The sequence below is a fragment of the Petaurus breviceps genome, unplaced genomic scaffold, assembly GCF_028583685.1.
Source record: "Petaurus breviceps papuanus isolate PSGF00001 unplaced genomic scaffold, PetGlider_PUasm1.0 90784, whole genome shotgun sequence".
NCBI classification, from domain to species: Eukaryota; Metazoa; Chordata; class Mammalia; order Diprotodontia; family Petauridae; genus Petaurus; species Petaurus breviceps.
Genome location: NW_027187345.1, coordinates 7,303,007 through 7,319,938, shown reverse-complemented (window position 1 = coordinate 7,319,938; position 16,932 = coordinate 7,303,007). Strand labels below are relative to the sequence as shown.

Sequence of the window (16,932 nt, the reverse complement as noted above, 5' to 3'; positions counted from 1 at the left end):
GGCAAAGGTGTTTTCCCTAGAACACTTTTAGAATGTATAATCTATTAAAATGGTTTTACAGATATAATGAACTGAATGCTCCACGCTCCTTCATGGATGTTTCCCAAGATGTCTTTGGACCTCTTTCCTACTCTCTTAACACTTTCACAATAATCGTAGATAATAGCACAGTGTAATGGAAATGCAAATTTAAAGATCTTCCCTGCCCCTAGGCCCTTTGATAGGCTTAAGAGACTTTGAGAACCTTCCTTGATTAGAAAATATACTCTGCCTCCTAATAGGCTGAATGTGGTCACATGGAGACTGTGGCAGGAGGTTTGGTTTTCAGGAATGCCCACACCTTGATGCTGTGTGATTGGGCAGTGGGTCAAGAGGGTGGTTACATTCTCTGACCCAGGAGAAGGCTATATAATCCCTGATGTGAGGCTTTGCTTTGGGGCTCACTTTGAGAAGTGTTCTGTGATTTGATCAGATGAGACTCTGGGAAGCCATTGTTGAGAGCCCTCTGGCTTTGAAAAACCCAGATGTTGATTTGGTATGGATGTAATGGTTGGACAATTTGTAAACCTGTCTACTTGATCTGTTTCTCTGTCTTGAGAATTTTGTTTGTATATTCTGAAGTTCAGGGTGCTGACCTTTTTCCCCTGAACTAGGTAAATGATACATATTTGACTGATTAAAGCAAGCTTGTTAACCCATTTTGAATTGCTTTCCTTTAACAAAGCAAATCTAAGAACCTATGTTGGCAGCCACGCTGGGATGCTTGCTGATACACACAGTAAGCATTTTAACTACAGCCCTTCACAGAGAATTCACAAGTTTATTTTTCTAGCTGTTGTTTCTCTTTCAAGTTTAAGTCTTACATCAATAATGGCCCGCTGGATAGATTCCTGGTACTCAATAAACACCTCAATTTCAGTGTCTTCCCTATATCATAAAAGAGGATTTCAAGGAAATGGAAGTGATACAAGTATGGTGTAGTAAATTCAAAGAGAATAAGGAATGATTAAAAAAAAAATTAGACTCGATAATACACAGGAAGCCATCCTCCTGATTTTTCTAGGCCTTAACGTTATAGGCACTGCCAATTCTCCTATTTACCAGGGCTTAAAACCTTGAGGTTACTGTTTTGTCTTTCCTTTCATCCATCTCCCACTGCTGAAGCCAACTGATGAATCCTGCCAATTCTTCCTTGGAATCAGCTCCAGAATCTGTCCACTCTTACCATGCTAATCCAGACTCTTATTAATTTGAGAATGTTTTACTGCAATAGATATTTAGTTTGTTTGCTTGTGTCTGCCCGGCAATTTATGTGGTACACTACTACAAGATTTATAGGTTCAGTCTTACCATATGATGGTGCAGTGGGCAGATCACTGGGCCTGTAGTTATGAAGACCTGAGTTTGAATCCAGCCTTAGATGCTTACTAGTTGGTAAGTGACCCTGGGCAAGGAACTTAATCTGTGTTTGCCACGGAATTTTATAGCACCTACTTCACAGGGTTGTGGTGAGAAAAAAATGAGATATTTGTAAAGTGCTTTGCAAAACTTAAAGCACTAGATGAATGCTAGCTATTAGTCAGTAACCATTTATTAAGCGCCTACTCTCTGTACCAGGCACTGTGTTAAGATCTGGAGATACAAAAAGAGACAAAAGATAATTCCTGCTCTCAAGGAACTCACTATCTAATGGGAAGACAACAAGGAAAAAATATGCAGAAACTATATGTAGGATCAGTAATAATAAAAGAAAAAAGCCTCTAGAATTCAGTGGGGCTGAGAAAGTCTTCCTATAAGTGGAATTTAAGTTGGGACTTGAAGGAAACCAAGGAGGTTAGGCAGAGATGAAGGAAAGAGTTTCAGACAGGGGAACAGCCAAAGAAAATGCTTGGAGTGTATTATTCGTTGAACTGCTTATTCATGGTCAGTCACTGGATCAAAGAGTACACAGTAGGGAATAGGGAATAAGAAGACAGAAAGGGTAGAAAAGAGTCCAAACAAAGGATTTTGAATTTGATCTTGTAGGTAACAGGGAACCCCTGGGATCTGAGGAAGGGTGGGGGTGACACAATTGCACAATTCCTATTCCTTAGGAAAATCACTTTAGTGGCTAAATAGAGTTTGAATTTTAATGAAGAGAAATTTGTAGCAGATAAGCTCACCAGCAAGCTACTGTAGTAGTTCAGTTATGAGGTGCTAGGGCCTGCAACAGAGTGGTGATAGCATCAAAAGAGAGAAGAGCACGGCGGAGCCAAGATGGAGTAAAAGCAGGAAATTGTCTAAGCTCCCTCTCCAACCACCTCCAATACCTGTAAAACGTGACTCTAAACAAATTTTAGAGCTATAGAACCCACAAAGTGACAAAAACAGATCTCCTACTGAAGGCAGCCTGGCAGGCTGACAGGTTCTATCACATCAGACTGGGTTTTGAGTACAGTCCCATGTGAACGGTCCAGGGGTGGCCCCAGCCACCGGCTCAGACTGGCTGGAGCAGACTTCAGGAGAGTGAAATCACCAGCAGCTGTGGAAGTTTCCAGACTTCTCAAACCATAATCTCCAAAGAAAGTAAAAGGTCAGTAGGGAACTCTGTTGGAACCCAGTGAGAGAAGAATACAGTCCGGCCCCTTCCCCCAGGGAGAGGTGTGGTGGAGGTGCGGCAGCTGTAGCTGTTCCCCTGTGGCTGCCTGCAGACAGTAGGGGGACCAAGCAACCATTCAGAGGGTAATCACTCTTGCTTTGACCTGCTTGGATCTGGATCGCTGTCTTGGTTGGTGGTCCTGGGGTGAGAAACACCACTGTGCCAGAGCTTGTGGTGGCTGTAGCGAGGGCACCCTCCTCAAGACCTCTGACAACATCTGTGAAAACCCCAGCAATTTGGGGCACAGCTCTCTCCATTCTGGAAGCAGAGTTCTACTGTGGCAAAGAGCTCAAAAGTGTAATTGGCTGGCAAGATGAGCAAGCAGAGGAAGCGCAATCAGAACATAGAATCCTTTTTTGGGGACAAAAAGGATCAAAACATGGAACCAGAATAAGTCAATGAAGTCAAAACTCCAGCATCAAAAGCCTCCAAGAAAAATATAATGAACTGATTACAGGCCATGGAGGAGCTCAAGAATTTAGAAAATCAAGTTAGAGAAGTGGAGGAAAAATTGGGAAGAGAAATTAAAATGATGCAAGAAAATCATGAAAAACAAGTCAACAGCCTGCTAAAGGAGACCCAAAAAAATACTGAAGAAAATAACACCTTAAAAAATAGACTTAACTCAAATGGCAAAAGAGGCCCAAAAAGCCAACGAGAAGAATGCCTTAAAAAGTCAAATTGCCCAGATGGAAAAGGAATTTCAAAAACTCATTGAGGAGAATAATTCCTTCAAAATTAGACTGGAGGAAATGGAAGCTAATGATTTTATGAGAAATCAAGATACTATAAAACAGATCCAAACAAAAGAAAAAATAGAAGGCAATGTGAAATACCTCATTGGAAAAACCACTGACCTGGAAGATCATTTAAAAATTATTGGACTACCTGAAAGCCATGATCAAAAAGAAGAGCCTAGAAATCATCTTTTAAGAAATTCTCAAGGAAAATTGTCCTGATATTCTAAAGCCAGAGGGCAAAATAGAAATTCAAAGAATTCACCGATTGCCTCTTGAAAAAGATTCCCAAAAGAAAACCAGAAATATCATAGCCAAATGCCAGAGTTCCCAGGTCAAGGAGAAAATATTACAAGCTGTCAGGAAGAAACTATTTGAGTATTGTGGAAACACAATCAGGATAACACAAGATCTAGCAGAACTACATTAAGGTACTGAAGGGCTTGGAATATGATATTCTGGAGGTCAAAGGAGCTGGAATTAAAACTAAGAATCCCTCACCCAGCAAAACTGAGTATATTGTTTCAGGGGAAGGTATGGTCATTCAATGAAATGGAGGACTTTCAAGTATTCTTGATGAAAAAACCAGAGCTGAACAGAAAATTTGACTTTCAAATACAAGAAGCATGAGAAAGTAAACAGGAAAAAGAAATCATAAGGAACTTATTAAAGTTGAACTATTTACATTCTGAAATAGAAAAATGATCATTGTAACCCATGAGACTTTTCTCAGTATGAGGATAGTTGAAGGGAATATATGTGTATATATATGTATACATACATATATATGTATAGGAGGGTGTATTATGTATAAATACATATCTGAGTGCATATACATGCGTGTACATGTATACACAGACAGAAGGTACAGGAAGGGGTTGATATCTAAAAAATAAATAGGTGAGAGAGGAATATATTGGGAGAAGGAGAAAGGGAGAGAAGAGGGTAAATTATCTCATATAAAAGAGGCAAGAAAAAATTGTTACAATGGAGGGGAAGAGAAGGAAGGTGAAAGGGAATGGGTCAACCTTATTGAATTTGGCTTAAGGAGGGAATAACATACATACTCATTTGGGTATCTTACCCTACAGGAAAGTAAGGGGGAAGGGGATAAGATAGAAGGGAGGGCAGATTGAGTTAGAAACACATACTTTTGAAAAAGGACAAGGTCGGGAAAACGGGAGGTGGAGCCAAGATGGCGGAGTAGAAGCACGACCCTCCCGCAGCTCCGGCTTCCACCCTCCCCAATCCATGTAAAAAGGGGACTCTAAACAAACTTTGGAGCTGCAGAACCCACAAAATGACACAGAGAAGCTAACCTCCCGCTGAGAACAGCCCGGCAGGCCGGCAGGAATCAGCCAGCCCAACACTCTGGGAGCCGAACCCAGCCCCCCCCCCCCAGGCTTTAGCCCCAGGGCGGGCCTGACCAGCCGCCAGCCAGAGGGACTCCAGATCAGCAGCAGCTGTGGCCGTTTCCAGATTTATCAATACATAGATGCGAACGACAAGTTCTAATAAGGAATAATAGCGGGCGACAGAGCGGTGGCCTGCGCGGGAAGGTGCAGCGGTGGCAGTGCGGCGGGCGCAGGCCGGGAAGTCGCAGCAGCCTGTGCGGGAAGGCGTGGCAGACGCAGGCCTGGAAGGGGCCTGATCAACTCTGAGGGCAAGTCTTCCCACCAACCACAAGGTCCACTACCAGGCCTATCACCAAAGGGCTGGGACTGGAAAGAGCAAGGTAAAAAGCAAATACTGGGGCCCCTATACTGGACAGCAAACACTCCTGGGGCTACCACTTCATAGCCCAGAAATCTTTTTTTTTTTTTAAAGCCCCTTTCAGGACCTCCAAAGACAAGGATGGCAGAGTGAACCCCACTTGCTCCAAACCCCCCCTCTGACCCTGAAAATATAGTAACTCTTGCCCCAGGGCAAAACCCTCTACAGTAAAGGCTTGGGATCCTAGAGGAAGGGCGTGGCTAGGACACTGCCTCAAAATGGGTAGAAAGCAGACTACAAAGACAAAGACTCTAGAGTCCTACTATCCTCAGAGGGAGGAACCAACCTCAGAGGGAGACACTGTGGACTCCACACCCACAGCTGAGACTTCAACAGGGAATGGATCCCAAGCACAGAAGGCTCTCCTAGATGAGATCAAAAGGAACTTTGAAAGCAAAATGAGAGAGACAGAAGACAAAATGAATAATTCTCTCAAAACGAAAATAGCAGAATTCGAAAAACATTATAATGAGGAAAACATCTCTCTAAAAAGAAAAGTGTATGATAAAGAAAAGTAGCTTCAAAAATTAACCAAGGAAAATGATTTGCTAAAAACCAGAATTAAACAAATGGAAACAAATAACTCTATGAGGAACCAAGAATTAGCCAAGCAAAACAACAAAAATGAAAAATTAGAAAAAGAGGTAAAATACCTCAAAGAAAAAATAACAGACCTGGAAAACATATCTAGGAGAGATAATCTGAGAATTATAGGCCTACCAGAAAATTATGATGAAAAAATGAGCCTGGACAACATTCTCCAAGAGCTCATTAAGGAAAATTGCCCTGAGATACTAAAACCTGAGGGGAAAATAGAAATCGACAGAATCCACCGGACACCTGCTGTAAGAGATCCCAAACTGAAAAATCCTCGAAATGTTGTGGCCAAACTCCAGAACTACCAGATAAAAGAGAAAATACTTCAAGCGGCCAGAAAGAAACAATTCAAATATCGAGGGTCCACAGTGAGGATTGCACAGGATTTGTCAGCCTCCACACTGAAAGATCGGAGGCAGTGGAATACTATTTTCAGGAAGGCAAAACAGCTCGGATTACAACCAAGGATCACATACCCAGCGAGACTGAGCATATTCTTCCAGGCAAAGATATGGTCATTCAATGATATAACAGAGTTCCAGACCTTCTTGATAAAAAAGCCAGAACTCAATGGAAAATTCAACCTCCAATTACGAGAAGCAACAATGACTTAGAAAGGTAAACAAGGAGAACACACATCATTTTAGAGGGAAAGAGGGGAGGGAGAGGAGCTTCGTATCAGATCTGTTCCTGTCATTCTTGATGCGAAGAAAAAATAGCATACCTCATTAAGTATAACAATATCCTACAGGCAGTAGGAGGGGGAAAGGGTTACAAAAGGGGGGTGGGAGTGATTTGTAGGGAGGGAAGTAGTAAGGGGAAAAGGGGAGGAAAAGGGAGGAGGGCCGAAAAGGGAACACCGAGGGAGGCGGTGGTCAAAAGGAAAACTATTAAGGGGGGAAGGGAGAAGGGAGGGAAAATACGAACATTAACAGGGGCAGGAATAGGATGAGGGGAAAGAAACAGATAACAATCATAACTGTAAATGTGAATGGAATGAACTCTCCTATAAAACGGAGACGGATAGCAGAATGGATTAGAAATCATAATCCTACAATATGCTGTTTACAAGAAACACATTTGAAACATAGGGATACATACAAGGTAAAGGTAAAAGGTTGGAGTACAATATATCATGCCTCAGCTAAAGTAAAAAAAGCAGGGGTAGCAATCCTTATCTCAGATAAAGCAAATGCAAAAATTGACCTAATTAAAAGAGATAAGGAAGGAAACTATATCCTGTTAAAAGGCACCATCGAGAATGAAGCAATATCACTACTTAACATATATGCACCAAGTGGTGTAGCATCCAAATTCCTAGACGTGAAGGTAAAGGAACTAGAGGAAGAAATAAATAGCAAAACTATACTAGTGGGAGACCTTAATCTCCCCCTATCTGAACTTGATAAATCCAACCTCAAAATAAACAAGAAAGAAGTTAAGGAGGTGAACAGGATTTTAGAGAGGATAGGTATGATAGATCTCTGGAGAAAACTGAATGGGGATAAAAAGGAATATACTTTCTTCTCAGCAGTTCATGGCACATATTCAAAAACTGACCATGTTCTAGGGCATAAAAACCTCACAATTCTGTGCAGTAAGGCAGAAATATTAAATGCATCATTCTCAGATCATGATGCAATAAAAATTATATGCAATAAAGGGCCAGGGAAAGACAGACTAAAAACTAACTGGAAATTAAACAATTTGATCCTAAAGAATGAGTGGGTCAAACAAGAAATTATAGAAACAATCAGTAATTTCATTCAAGAGAATGATAATAATGAGACAACATACCAAAATCTGTGGGATGCATTAAAGGCAGTTGTTAGGGGAAGTTTTATATCCCTGAGTGCATACGTGATTAAATTAGAGAAAAGGGAGCTCAACGAATTGGGCATGCAATTAAAAAACCTAGAAAAAGAACAAATTCAAAATCCCCAATTAAATACTAAACTAGAAATACTGAAGACTAAAGGAGAGATTAATAAAATCGAAATTAAGAAAACTATTGAACTAATAAATAAAACCAAGAGCTGGTTTTATGAAAAAACCAACAAAATTGATAGACCCTTAGTCAATATGATAAAAAAAAAAAAAAGAAAGAAGAAAACCAAATTATGAGTATCAAAAATGAAAAGGGTGAATCTACCTCCAATGAAGAGGAAATCAAAACAATAATTAGGAATTATTTTTCCCAATTGTATGCACATAAATTTGACAATCTTAGGGAAATGGATGAATATTTAGAAACATACAAGTTGCCCAGATTAACTGAAGAGGAAGTAGATTACTTAAATAATCCCATCTCAAAAAAAGAAATTGAACAAGCCATCAGTCACCTCCCTAGGAAAAAATCTCCAGGGCCAGATGGATTCACTAGTGAATTCTATCAAACATTTAAAGAACAATTGATTCCAATACTCTACAAATTATTTGGGAAAATTGGTGAAGAAGGAGTCCTACCAAATTCTTTTTATGACACAAATATGGTACTGATACCTAAATCAGGAAGAGATAAAACAGAGAAAGAAAATTATAGACCAATCTCCCTCATGAATATAGATGCAAAAATTCTAAATAAAATACTAGCCAAAAGACTACAGCAACTTATCTCAAGAATAATACACTTTGATCAGGTAGGATTTATTCCAGGAATGCAAGGATGGTTTAATATTAGGAAAACCATCAGTATAATTGAGCATATCAACAATAAAACTAGCAGAAACCACATGATCATCTCAATAGATGCAGAAAAGGCTTTTGACAAAATACAACATCCATTCCTATTAAAAACATTAGAAAGTATAGGAATAAATGGAGCCTTCCTTAAAATAATAGGTAGCATCTATTTAAAGCCATCAGCAAGTATTATATGCAATGGGGAGAAGCTGGAAGCATTTCCCATAAGATCAGGGGTGAAACAAGGGTGTCCACTATCACCCCTCTTATTCAATCTGGTACTAGAAATGTTAGCAGTAGCAATTAGAGAAGAAAAAGAAATCAAAGGAATCAAGTTAGGCAAAGAAGAGACCAAGCTATCACTCTTCGCAGATGATATGATGATATACTTAGAGAATCCTAGAGAATCAAGTAAAAAACTGCTTGAGACAATAAATAAATTTGGCAAAGTTGCAGGATATAAAATAAACCCACATAAATCTTCGGCATTCCTATACATTTCCAATGAAACTCAACAGCAAGAAGTAGAAAGAGAAATCCCATTTAAAGTTACTGTAGACATTATAAAATATTTGGGAATCTACCTGCCAAAACAAACCCAGGACCTGTATGAGCATAACTACAAAACACTTTTCACACAAATAAAGTCAGATCTAACTAATTGGAAAAATATCAATTGCCCATGGCTGGGTCGAGCTAATATAATAAAAATGACAATTTTACCTAAATTAAATTATATATTTAGTGCCATACCAATTAATTTACCAAAAAACTACTTTATAGAGTTAGAAAAAATAGTAACAAAATTCATCTGGAAGAATAAACGGTCCAGAATATCAAGGGAATTAACGAAAAAAAATGCTAGGGAAGGTGGACTAGCTTTACCAGATTTCAATCTGTACTATAAAGCAGCAGTCATCAAAACTACTTGGTACTGGCTTAGGAATAGAGCAGTGGATCAATGGAATAGATTAGGCACACGAGATTCAGAAGTCAACGACTACAGTAATGTATTGTTTGATAAACCCCCAGACCCTGGTTTTTGGGATTAGAACTCACTATTTGACAAAAACTGCTGGCTAAACTGGAATATAGTATGGCAGAAACTGGACATAGACCATTATCTAACACCATATACCAAAATCAAGTCTAAATGGGTTCATGATCTAGGTATAAAGGTTGATACTGTAAGCAGTCTGCTAAAACAAGGAATAGTTTACCTATCAGACTTGTGGAGAGGGAATGACTTTATGACGAAACAGGAATTAGAGAACATTATAAAATGTAAAATGGATAATTTTGACTACATGAAATTGAAAAGTTTCTGTACAAATAAAGCCAATGTAACCAAGATTAGGAGGGAGGTGGGAAATTGGGAAAGAATCTTTACAACCTATGTCTCTGACAAAGGACTCATCTCTAAAATATACAGAGAACGGAGCCAAATTTATAAGAATACAAGTCATTCCCCAATTGATAAATGGTCAAAGGAAATGAACAGGCAGTTTTCAGAGAAAGAAATTAAAGCTATCTATAAGCACATGAAGAAATGCTCTAATTCACTATTGATTAGAGAAATGCAAATCAAAACAACTCTGAGGTACCACATCTCACCAGTTAGATTGGCTAAGATGACAAAACAGGAAAATGACAAATGCTGGAGAGGATGTGGGCAAACTGGAACACTAATGCATTGTTGGTGGAGTTGTGAACTGATCCAGCCTTTCTGGAAAGCAATCTGGAACTATGCCCAAAGGGCTATAAATACTTTCATACCCTTTGATCCAGCAATACCACTCCTAGGGTTATATCCCAAAGAGATCATAGAAATGGGAGAAAGACCCATATGTACAAAAATGTTTATAGCAGCTCTTTTTGTTGTGGCAAAGAATTGGAAATTAAGGGGGTGTCCATCAATTGGGGAATGGCTGAACAAGTTGTGGTATATGCAGGTTACGGAATATTATTGCGCTATAAGAAACGGGGAGCAGGCGGTCTTCATATTTACCTGGAGAGGCTTAAAAGAACTGATGCTGAGTGAGAAGAGTAGAACCAGGAGGAATTTGTACACAATTACAGACACAACGTATGTGTGATGACCAACTTTGATAGACTGGACTCTTCTCAACAATGCAGGGATATAAATCAATCCCAAAAGACTCATGATGGAGAGAAAAACGTGCATCCAGAGAAAGAACTAGAAAGAACTAAATTTATATCCAGGTGGAAGCAAAATACCTGATCTTTTTCGTTCTCTTATTTGATTTTATGTCCTCTTTACCATTTTTCATTCCAGCTGGTACAATCCATCCTTATAACCTGACCATTGTATAATGTGAAAGTATTTACAGATCCTATACTTGATTATAAGATGCCATGGGGGGGAGGGGAAGGAGGGGGACAAAATGTGAAATTCAAGAAATTGTGGAATTGAATCCTGTAAACTAAAAGGAAACAAACAAATTAATAAAGAAAACTGAGATTCAAAAAAAAAAAAAGGACAAGGTCAAAGTAGAAAATAGCATAAGTGAGGGGCAGGAGAGGATGGAGGGAAATATAGTTAGTCTTTCACAATATGACTACTATGGAAATGTTTCGTGTAACTACACATGTACAACCGATATTGAATTGCTTATCTTCCCAGTGGGGGTGGGTGAGGAGGGAAGAAGGCAAAGAATCTGGAAATCAAAGTTTTAAAAACAAATGTTAAAAAAAGAGAGAGAAGGGGCTGTATACTAGAGATGCTGCAAAGATCAAATGGACAGACCTTGGCCACAGATTAGATATGGGGGTGAGATGGTGAGAAGCTGAGGATATCTTATGGGAATGTGAATTTAAGATCTTCCCTGCCCCTAGGCCCTTTGCTAGGCTCAAGTACACCTGGAGCCTGTGGTGGGAGGCTTGGTTTTGGGAAAGCTTTTTGATTGGGCAGTGAGTCAAGAGGGTTGTTACATTCTCTGAGCCAGGAGAAGGCTACATAAACCCTGATATGAGGCTTTGCTTTGGGGCTCACTTTGAGAAGTGTTGTGTGATTTGACCAGATGAGACTCTGGGCAGCCATTTATTCCCCTGGCTTTGAAAACCCAGATGTTGATGCTTCCCTCTCTGGTAACTGTGACTAGGTATGGATGTAATGGTCAGACAGTTGGAAGCCTGTCTGCTTGAAATGTTTCTCTGTCTTCTTGTAAGCTTTGCTTGTAACTTCTGTCTGTGTACTCTGAAATTTGGGGTGCTAACTTTTTCCCCTGAACTAGGTAAATTATATGTTTGATTAATTAAAGCAAGACTGTTAACCCATTTTGAGTTGCTTTCCTTTAGAAAAGCAGATCCAAGAACCTGTGTTGGCAGCCACCCTGGAGATGCTGGGGTGCCTGCTGCTACAGGATAACACCTAGGTTGCAAGGCTGAGGGACTGGGATGGTGTTGCCTTCTACAATAATGGAAAACAAGTTGGGGTGGAAGGAGGTGTTATGAATTTGGTTTTAGGAAAGTGTGAGTTTAAGTTGTCTACTGGGTGTCCAAGATGTCTGAAAGGCATTTGGAGATACGAGACTAGAAGTCAGTAGGGAGATTAGGGCAGGGAAGGTAGATCTGGAAATCCTCAGCAAAGAGATAGTAATAAATCCATGGGAGCCAATGAGATCACCGAGTGAAGTAGTAGAGAGCAAGAAGAAGGAAAAGGACAGAATCCTGTGGGAAACCTATGCTTAGTGGGCATGATCTGGATGAGGACTAGGCAAAAGACCTGTCAGATATGTAGGAGGAGAACCAGGAGACAGTAGTGTTGTGAAAAACTAGAGAGAAGACACTATAAAGGAAGAGAAGCTGATCAACATCTTTCAAGACTGCAGAAAGGTAGAGAATGAGAATTGAGAAAAAGCTAATGGATTTGGCAATTAAGAGACTGGATAATTTTAGAGAGGGCAGTTTTGTTGGAATGATGAAGCTAGAAGTTAGAATGTAAGAGATTAAGAAGACAGTGAGAGGAGAAATTTTTTTTAGACTGAACCTGTGATTTTGCTGGTGGCAGGAACTTCTGGTGAGAAAATTTCCTCTACTAACACAAACTAGTAACTGTTCTAGTCTTAAGAAGTTGCTTGAGACAAATAAGATCAATTGTCTTGTCCAGGGTCACAGAGCAAATGTGTCAGAAATGAGACTAGAATGCAGATCTTTCTACCTCTAATAAAATCTAGCCCACAGGGATTTCCCCCTTCCATAGTATTATAAATAGTTATGGTCAAAAAGGTTGCTTCTATTTTTCTTTCTGGAAAGAACAGAAGACCAGGGGCAGCTAGGTGGCACAGTGAAGAGAGCACCAGCCCTGGAATCAGAAGGACCCGAGTTCAAATCCCGCCTCAGACACTTAATACAAAAAACTAGCTGTGTGACCTCAGGCAAGTCACTTAACCCTGCAAATGCCCTGCCCTGCCCCCTCCAAAAAGAAAAAAAAAAGAATAGAAGACCTACCTTAACTCTACGAGTAATGCTAAGGAATTGACAAGTTTTATCATAAAGTGCCTCCAAGTTTTCTCTATCCCAGTAGAAATCAGGGGTCATCAGGAAGTCTGAACTCAAATTTATACGGTGTCTGAAAAAAAGCAAAAATATAAATGTTTTTGTTTCTATAGGTTAAACTTAAATTTGTAATTAGATATTAAAATCCTATTAGAATTTATGTGTTTCAGTAGTTGAATTAAAATAATTGTAAAGACCTCTGCTTGTGCCATTATGCAAATGTATTTTACAATAATATTTTTATTAAAAAATTTAATTTGCATAGGTATTTATTTTTATATCATTTTCTTTTCCAAATATATATCTTCCACCCTTCCCTATACTAAGCCAAAGCAGTTCAAGAAAATGAACTCATCAGGTGTATGTACAATGTAGGAGGAAGGTATGTTGGTATGTATAATTTTAAAACCTAAATTACTTGTTGAGATTTTTTTTCACCTAACATTGGTTTCTTCTGACAATTATCAGTTTCCCCACCCAATGCAATTGTTTCCTTTTGTGTATATACTTCAAGATTTCATTTTGAGAATTTCCTATCCCTACTGGGCTCACTTGTAGAAATTTTAGTTCAAGATCCTGTCTACTATCCCTCTGAACCCTTTGAAATCTGCTCTTCCAAAATTTAAGGAGCTGAATAAACTATACTCTACTTTTCTCTCCTCTATTGCAACTTTTAAGAAGTGGTGGTAATATAATTTCTAACCTATCCACTAGTTTCTCCATTTCAGCGAGAACTAGACCTAGAATAAAATTTTCTCCTATTGCTTCTTCTGTCTTTTATAAGGATGGAATCATTAAAGTCAAGAAATCATATTTAGATAACTGAATCTCCCATCACAACTGTATCATGTCTATGTACCAGGCTCATGATGTTCCCTAATTCATCTATATCATTTGAATCTTTAGGTGGTCTGTATGCACTGATGATAAAATTACTTTTTTCTCACTACTCTGCATTGATCTTAAAAACAAAAGACTTCAATCATATTCCAACCCTCCTTCCTTCATCCTACCCTTCTCTCTGGTTTCTTGATTGTGTCACATGAATGCATGCACACATATGTATACACACATTTCTCTCTTCCCGCCCCCCTCTCTACCCTACCTATCTTGACAACATGAAAGACAAGAGTATCCAGGGAATTAAAATGAGGGCAATGAGGGGTATGAGAGGCATATGAAGGGTATGAATATGCTGCTACATATAACACTAATGAGAAATGCTGAAGATGAACAGGAGTAAAAGATATCAATGAGGAATTGTATGAAAGGAGGAAATGATGGTCTAGTCACATTTTAGGGGTGAAATATCACAGACCGACACCCAATAAACGCCACTATTACCTTTCTGATGTCAGGAGAAAGCAAGAGACATATTTAGTACATTAGGTGGATTTCCTATGGAAAACTTATAGAAGGAGATGGGCAATATTTGCAAAGGAAGGTTATGTTACAACATGTATCACTGGAGGGAATTTCCTAATCAAGAAGATGAGAGATCCATTTGAGTAGCAAGTATGTTTTTCTTTCCCCAAAGCATGAAAGTTGATCTGTCCTATATATTTATATTTCTGAGAAAGAAAAGGTTTTTTCTTTATCGTTATTACTAAAATAGCTAGTTATATAATATATAAACATAAATGTGGCATTAAAAAAAACTCCTTTCATGTATTTTAGGAATATTTTCAATACAAGAGATGTTTTGTTCAATAGAAATCTTTACCTTAATGAGAAAAGTTCTCCCATTTTCTGCATAACCTCTTCGTGAGAAAGTTTCACTTTTTTTCCAGCTTTTAAAGCCTAGAGAAAAACAGCAATTTGATATATGATTTGGGTTGTGACTTTTTTTAAGTTAAGCCTCACAAGACCATAAAGAAGCTGCAGAATTCTGATTTACTATCATTAAGAGGTTTCATACATGACTATCTTTAGTTGTATATCATCACTACCCTGAAAAGGTTTTAAAATCTTATTATGCAAGCACTTCTATCTTCATCTTCACCCTATCATTTCCTCTGAAACACTAGCTTTGTCTCCTCTTGTAGAGACTATGGCTTCTTACCTCATCTTTTAAGCATAAATGAAAAATCCTTTTACATCAAAATTAAGATCAATAAATAAAAATGAAAGTATTAATGAAATTACAACATTCTGTGAACTTTTTCCTGTCATAGCTATTATTTAAATCTAATCATAGTTTGACAAAATATTTTCACAACAGCAAAATAACTTCCAGCAGGCTAGGGATAACTATTTCCTTGGAGATGGGAAATATTTCCTCACTTTTGGTTTTCTGCCAAATTTTGCAATTTTAATTGCATCAAAATCTCAATAAAAATATTCGCCTACATTTTAAACTCAAACTAAAAAAAATATTATGGTACTTATTCTCTATTTCTGCATCCTGTTCCACCAAGAGAAAGACAGCTGGGAGATTGGGGTTTGTCTGTATAATTTTCGTGGTATTTATCATTGCTTTGTTTTACTACCAAACTGACCAGTCATTTAAGACTTTTTAAAGTGTCCTCTCAACTAAGATTGATTCCTTTTTACTTTAAAAATATGTAGAGAACTGACATAAATTATTACCTCTGGAATTGACTGAATAGACTCAACAAAATCATCCAGTGATGCTTCCCAAATAGCCAGTTTCACTGAGGAAGAAATTTTTAAAAATAGTTTTTATGGCTTTCAAATTCAAATTCAACAAACATTTATTAAGTTCTTATTGTGTACATAGGGCACAATCAACAAACATTTAAGGGCCTATTATGTGCACAGAACTCTTCCAAGTATTTGGGGAAAAAGAAACAGTTCCTCCTCTTAAGAAACTTAAGAGTCTAATAGGGAGCTCTAGTAGGAAGGGAGAACAAGAAGAGAGTTACAATCATTGCCCCTGTCCTAATGAAAGTTACAATCATTTAGAAGGATACAATGTAATTTTTTGTGTAATAAAAATAATATATTCTGTTTATGAGTTTATGAGAGGTATAATAAGGGCATTTTTTTTTTCAGGGAAAATATTACTGGGAAGGTTTTCTGACTCCGTAGGTATTTAACAAAGAGAGGAAGGATATTCCAAGCAGAGGGGACAAAGCGAGCTAAGGCACACAGGCAGGAAGACACTGTATATATGGAGTACAATTAATTAATAATATAATTTATGTGGAGCATATAGTATATGCAGGAGCATAGTATGAATCCTGAAATGAAAAGGGGTACCAGATTGTGCAAGACTTGAATGCTAGGCTAGGGAGATTAGAATTTATTCAGTTACTTTTATGGCCATGCTTTTAAAAATATCTAGATACCTAACTAGATCTGGTATCCTAATACCATCAATAAATAGGGGCATCAGAAGATCAGTGCTATCAATGTGAAGAACTAGTATCTGGACTCCAAGCTGTACATCCTTGTCTTGGTGAACATTGTAAGTGAGCACACATCTCCCTGTTTTATGCTCCTTTTGCTGTTAGTACTCAGTGCGTTGATGGAACCACAATATGGCATAATAACTAGACTGACTGACTTGGAATCCACACAATGTGTTATTTATATCTTGCTACTAATACTATGTAACCATGGGAAAGATAACCCTCTGAAACTTAGTTTCTTCATCTGTAAAATAGGAATAAAAGTTGTAGTATGTATCTCAAAGGGTTGTTGTGAGGCTTTAGGTAATTGTAAAGCACTCTATAAACTTTAAAAGCACTACATAAAAAGCCAGTTGTTACTGCTGTTACGAAGTTTGTTTTACAGTCAAAGCTGCTACAGATTTTCATATTCTAACATCTGTATATGCAGCACTTTGTTGGAGGAGGTCCCTTAAAATTGTCTTGTTCAACCAAACCTTATACTTGATTTAAAATAAAATCAACGACTGGTACAATAGGCCTTTATATTCCTTATGTTTTTCAGTCAGTTGTATGACTGCAAAGATTTGGTTTGCTGCAGAAAAACACTTGTGAAAGCCTGTCTATTCTCTTT

General features: G+C 38.2%; 1 protein-coding gene across 5 annotated transcripts in view; it reads right to left on the bottom strand.

The window, feature by feature from the left end:
* RMND1 (required for meiotic nuclear division 1 homolog) overlaps positions 1-16,932 on the bottom strand; it is a 67,088-nt gene that overhangs the window by 5,312 nt on the left and 44,844 nt on the right. For 4 of the 5 annotated variants that reach the window (XM_069069665.1, XM_069069666.1, XM_069069668.1 and 1 more), the window contains 3 exons: positions 15,535-15,599; positions 14,669-14,745; positions 12,898-13,018 (listed from right to left, as the gene is read on the bottom strand). In XM_069069665.1, the coding sequence (XP_068925766.1) occupies positions 12,898-13,018; positions 14,669-14,745; positions 15,535-15,599 (263 nt within the window). The remainder of the gene's footprint in view (positions 1-12,897; positions 13,019-14,668; positions 14,746-15,534; positions 15,600-16,932) is intronic. The other variant, XM_069069667.1, reaches the window with a different exon arrangement.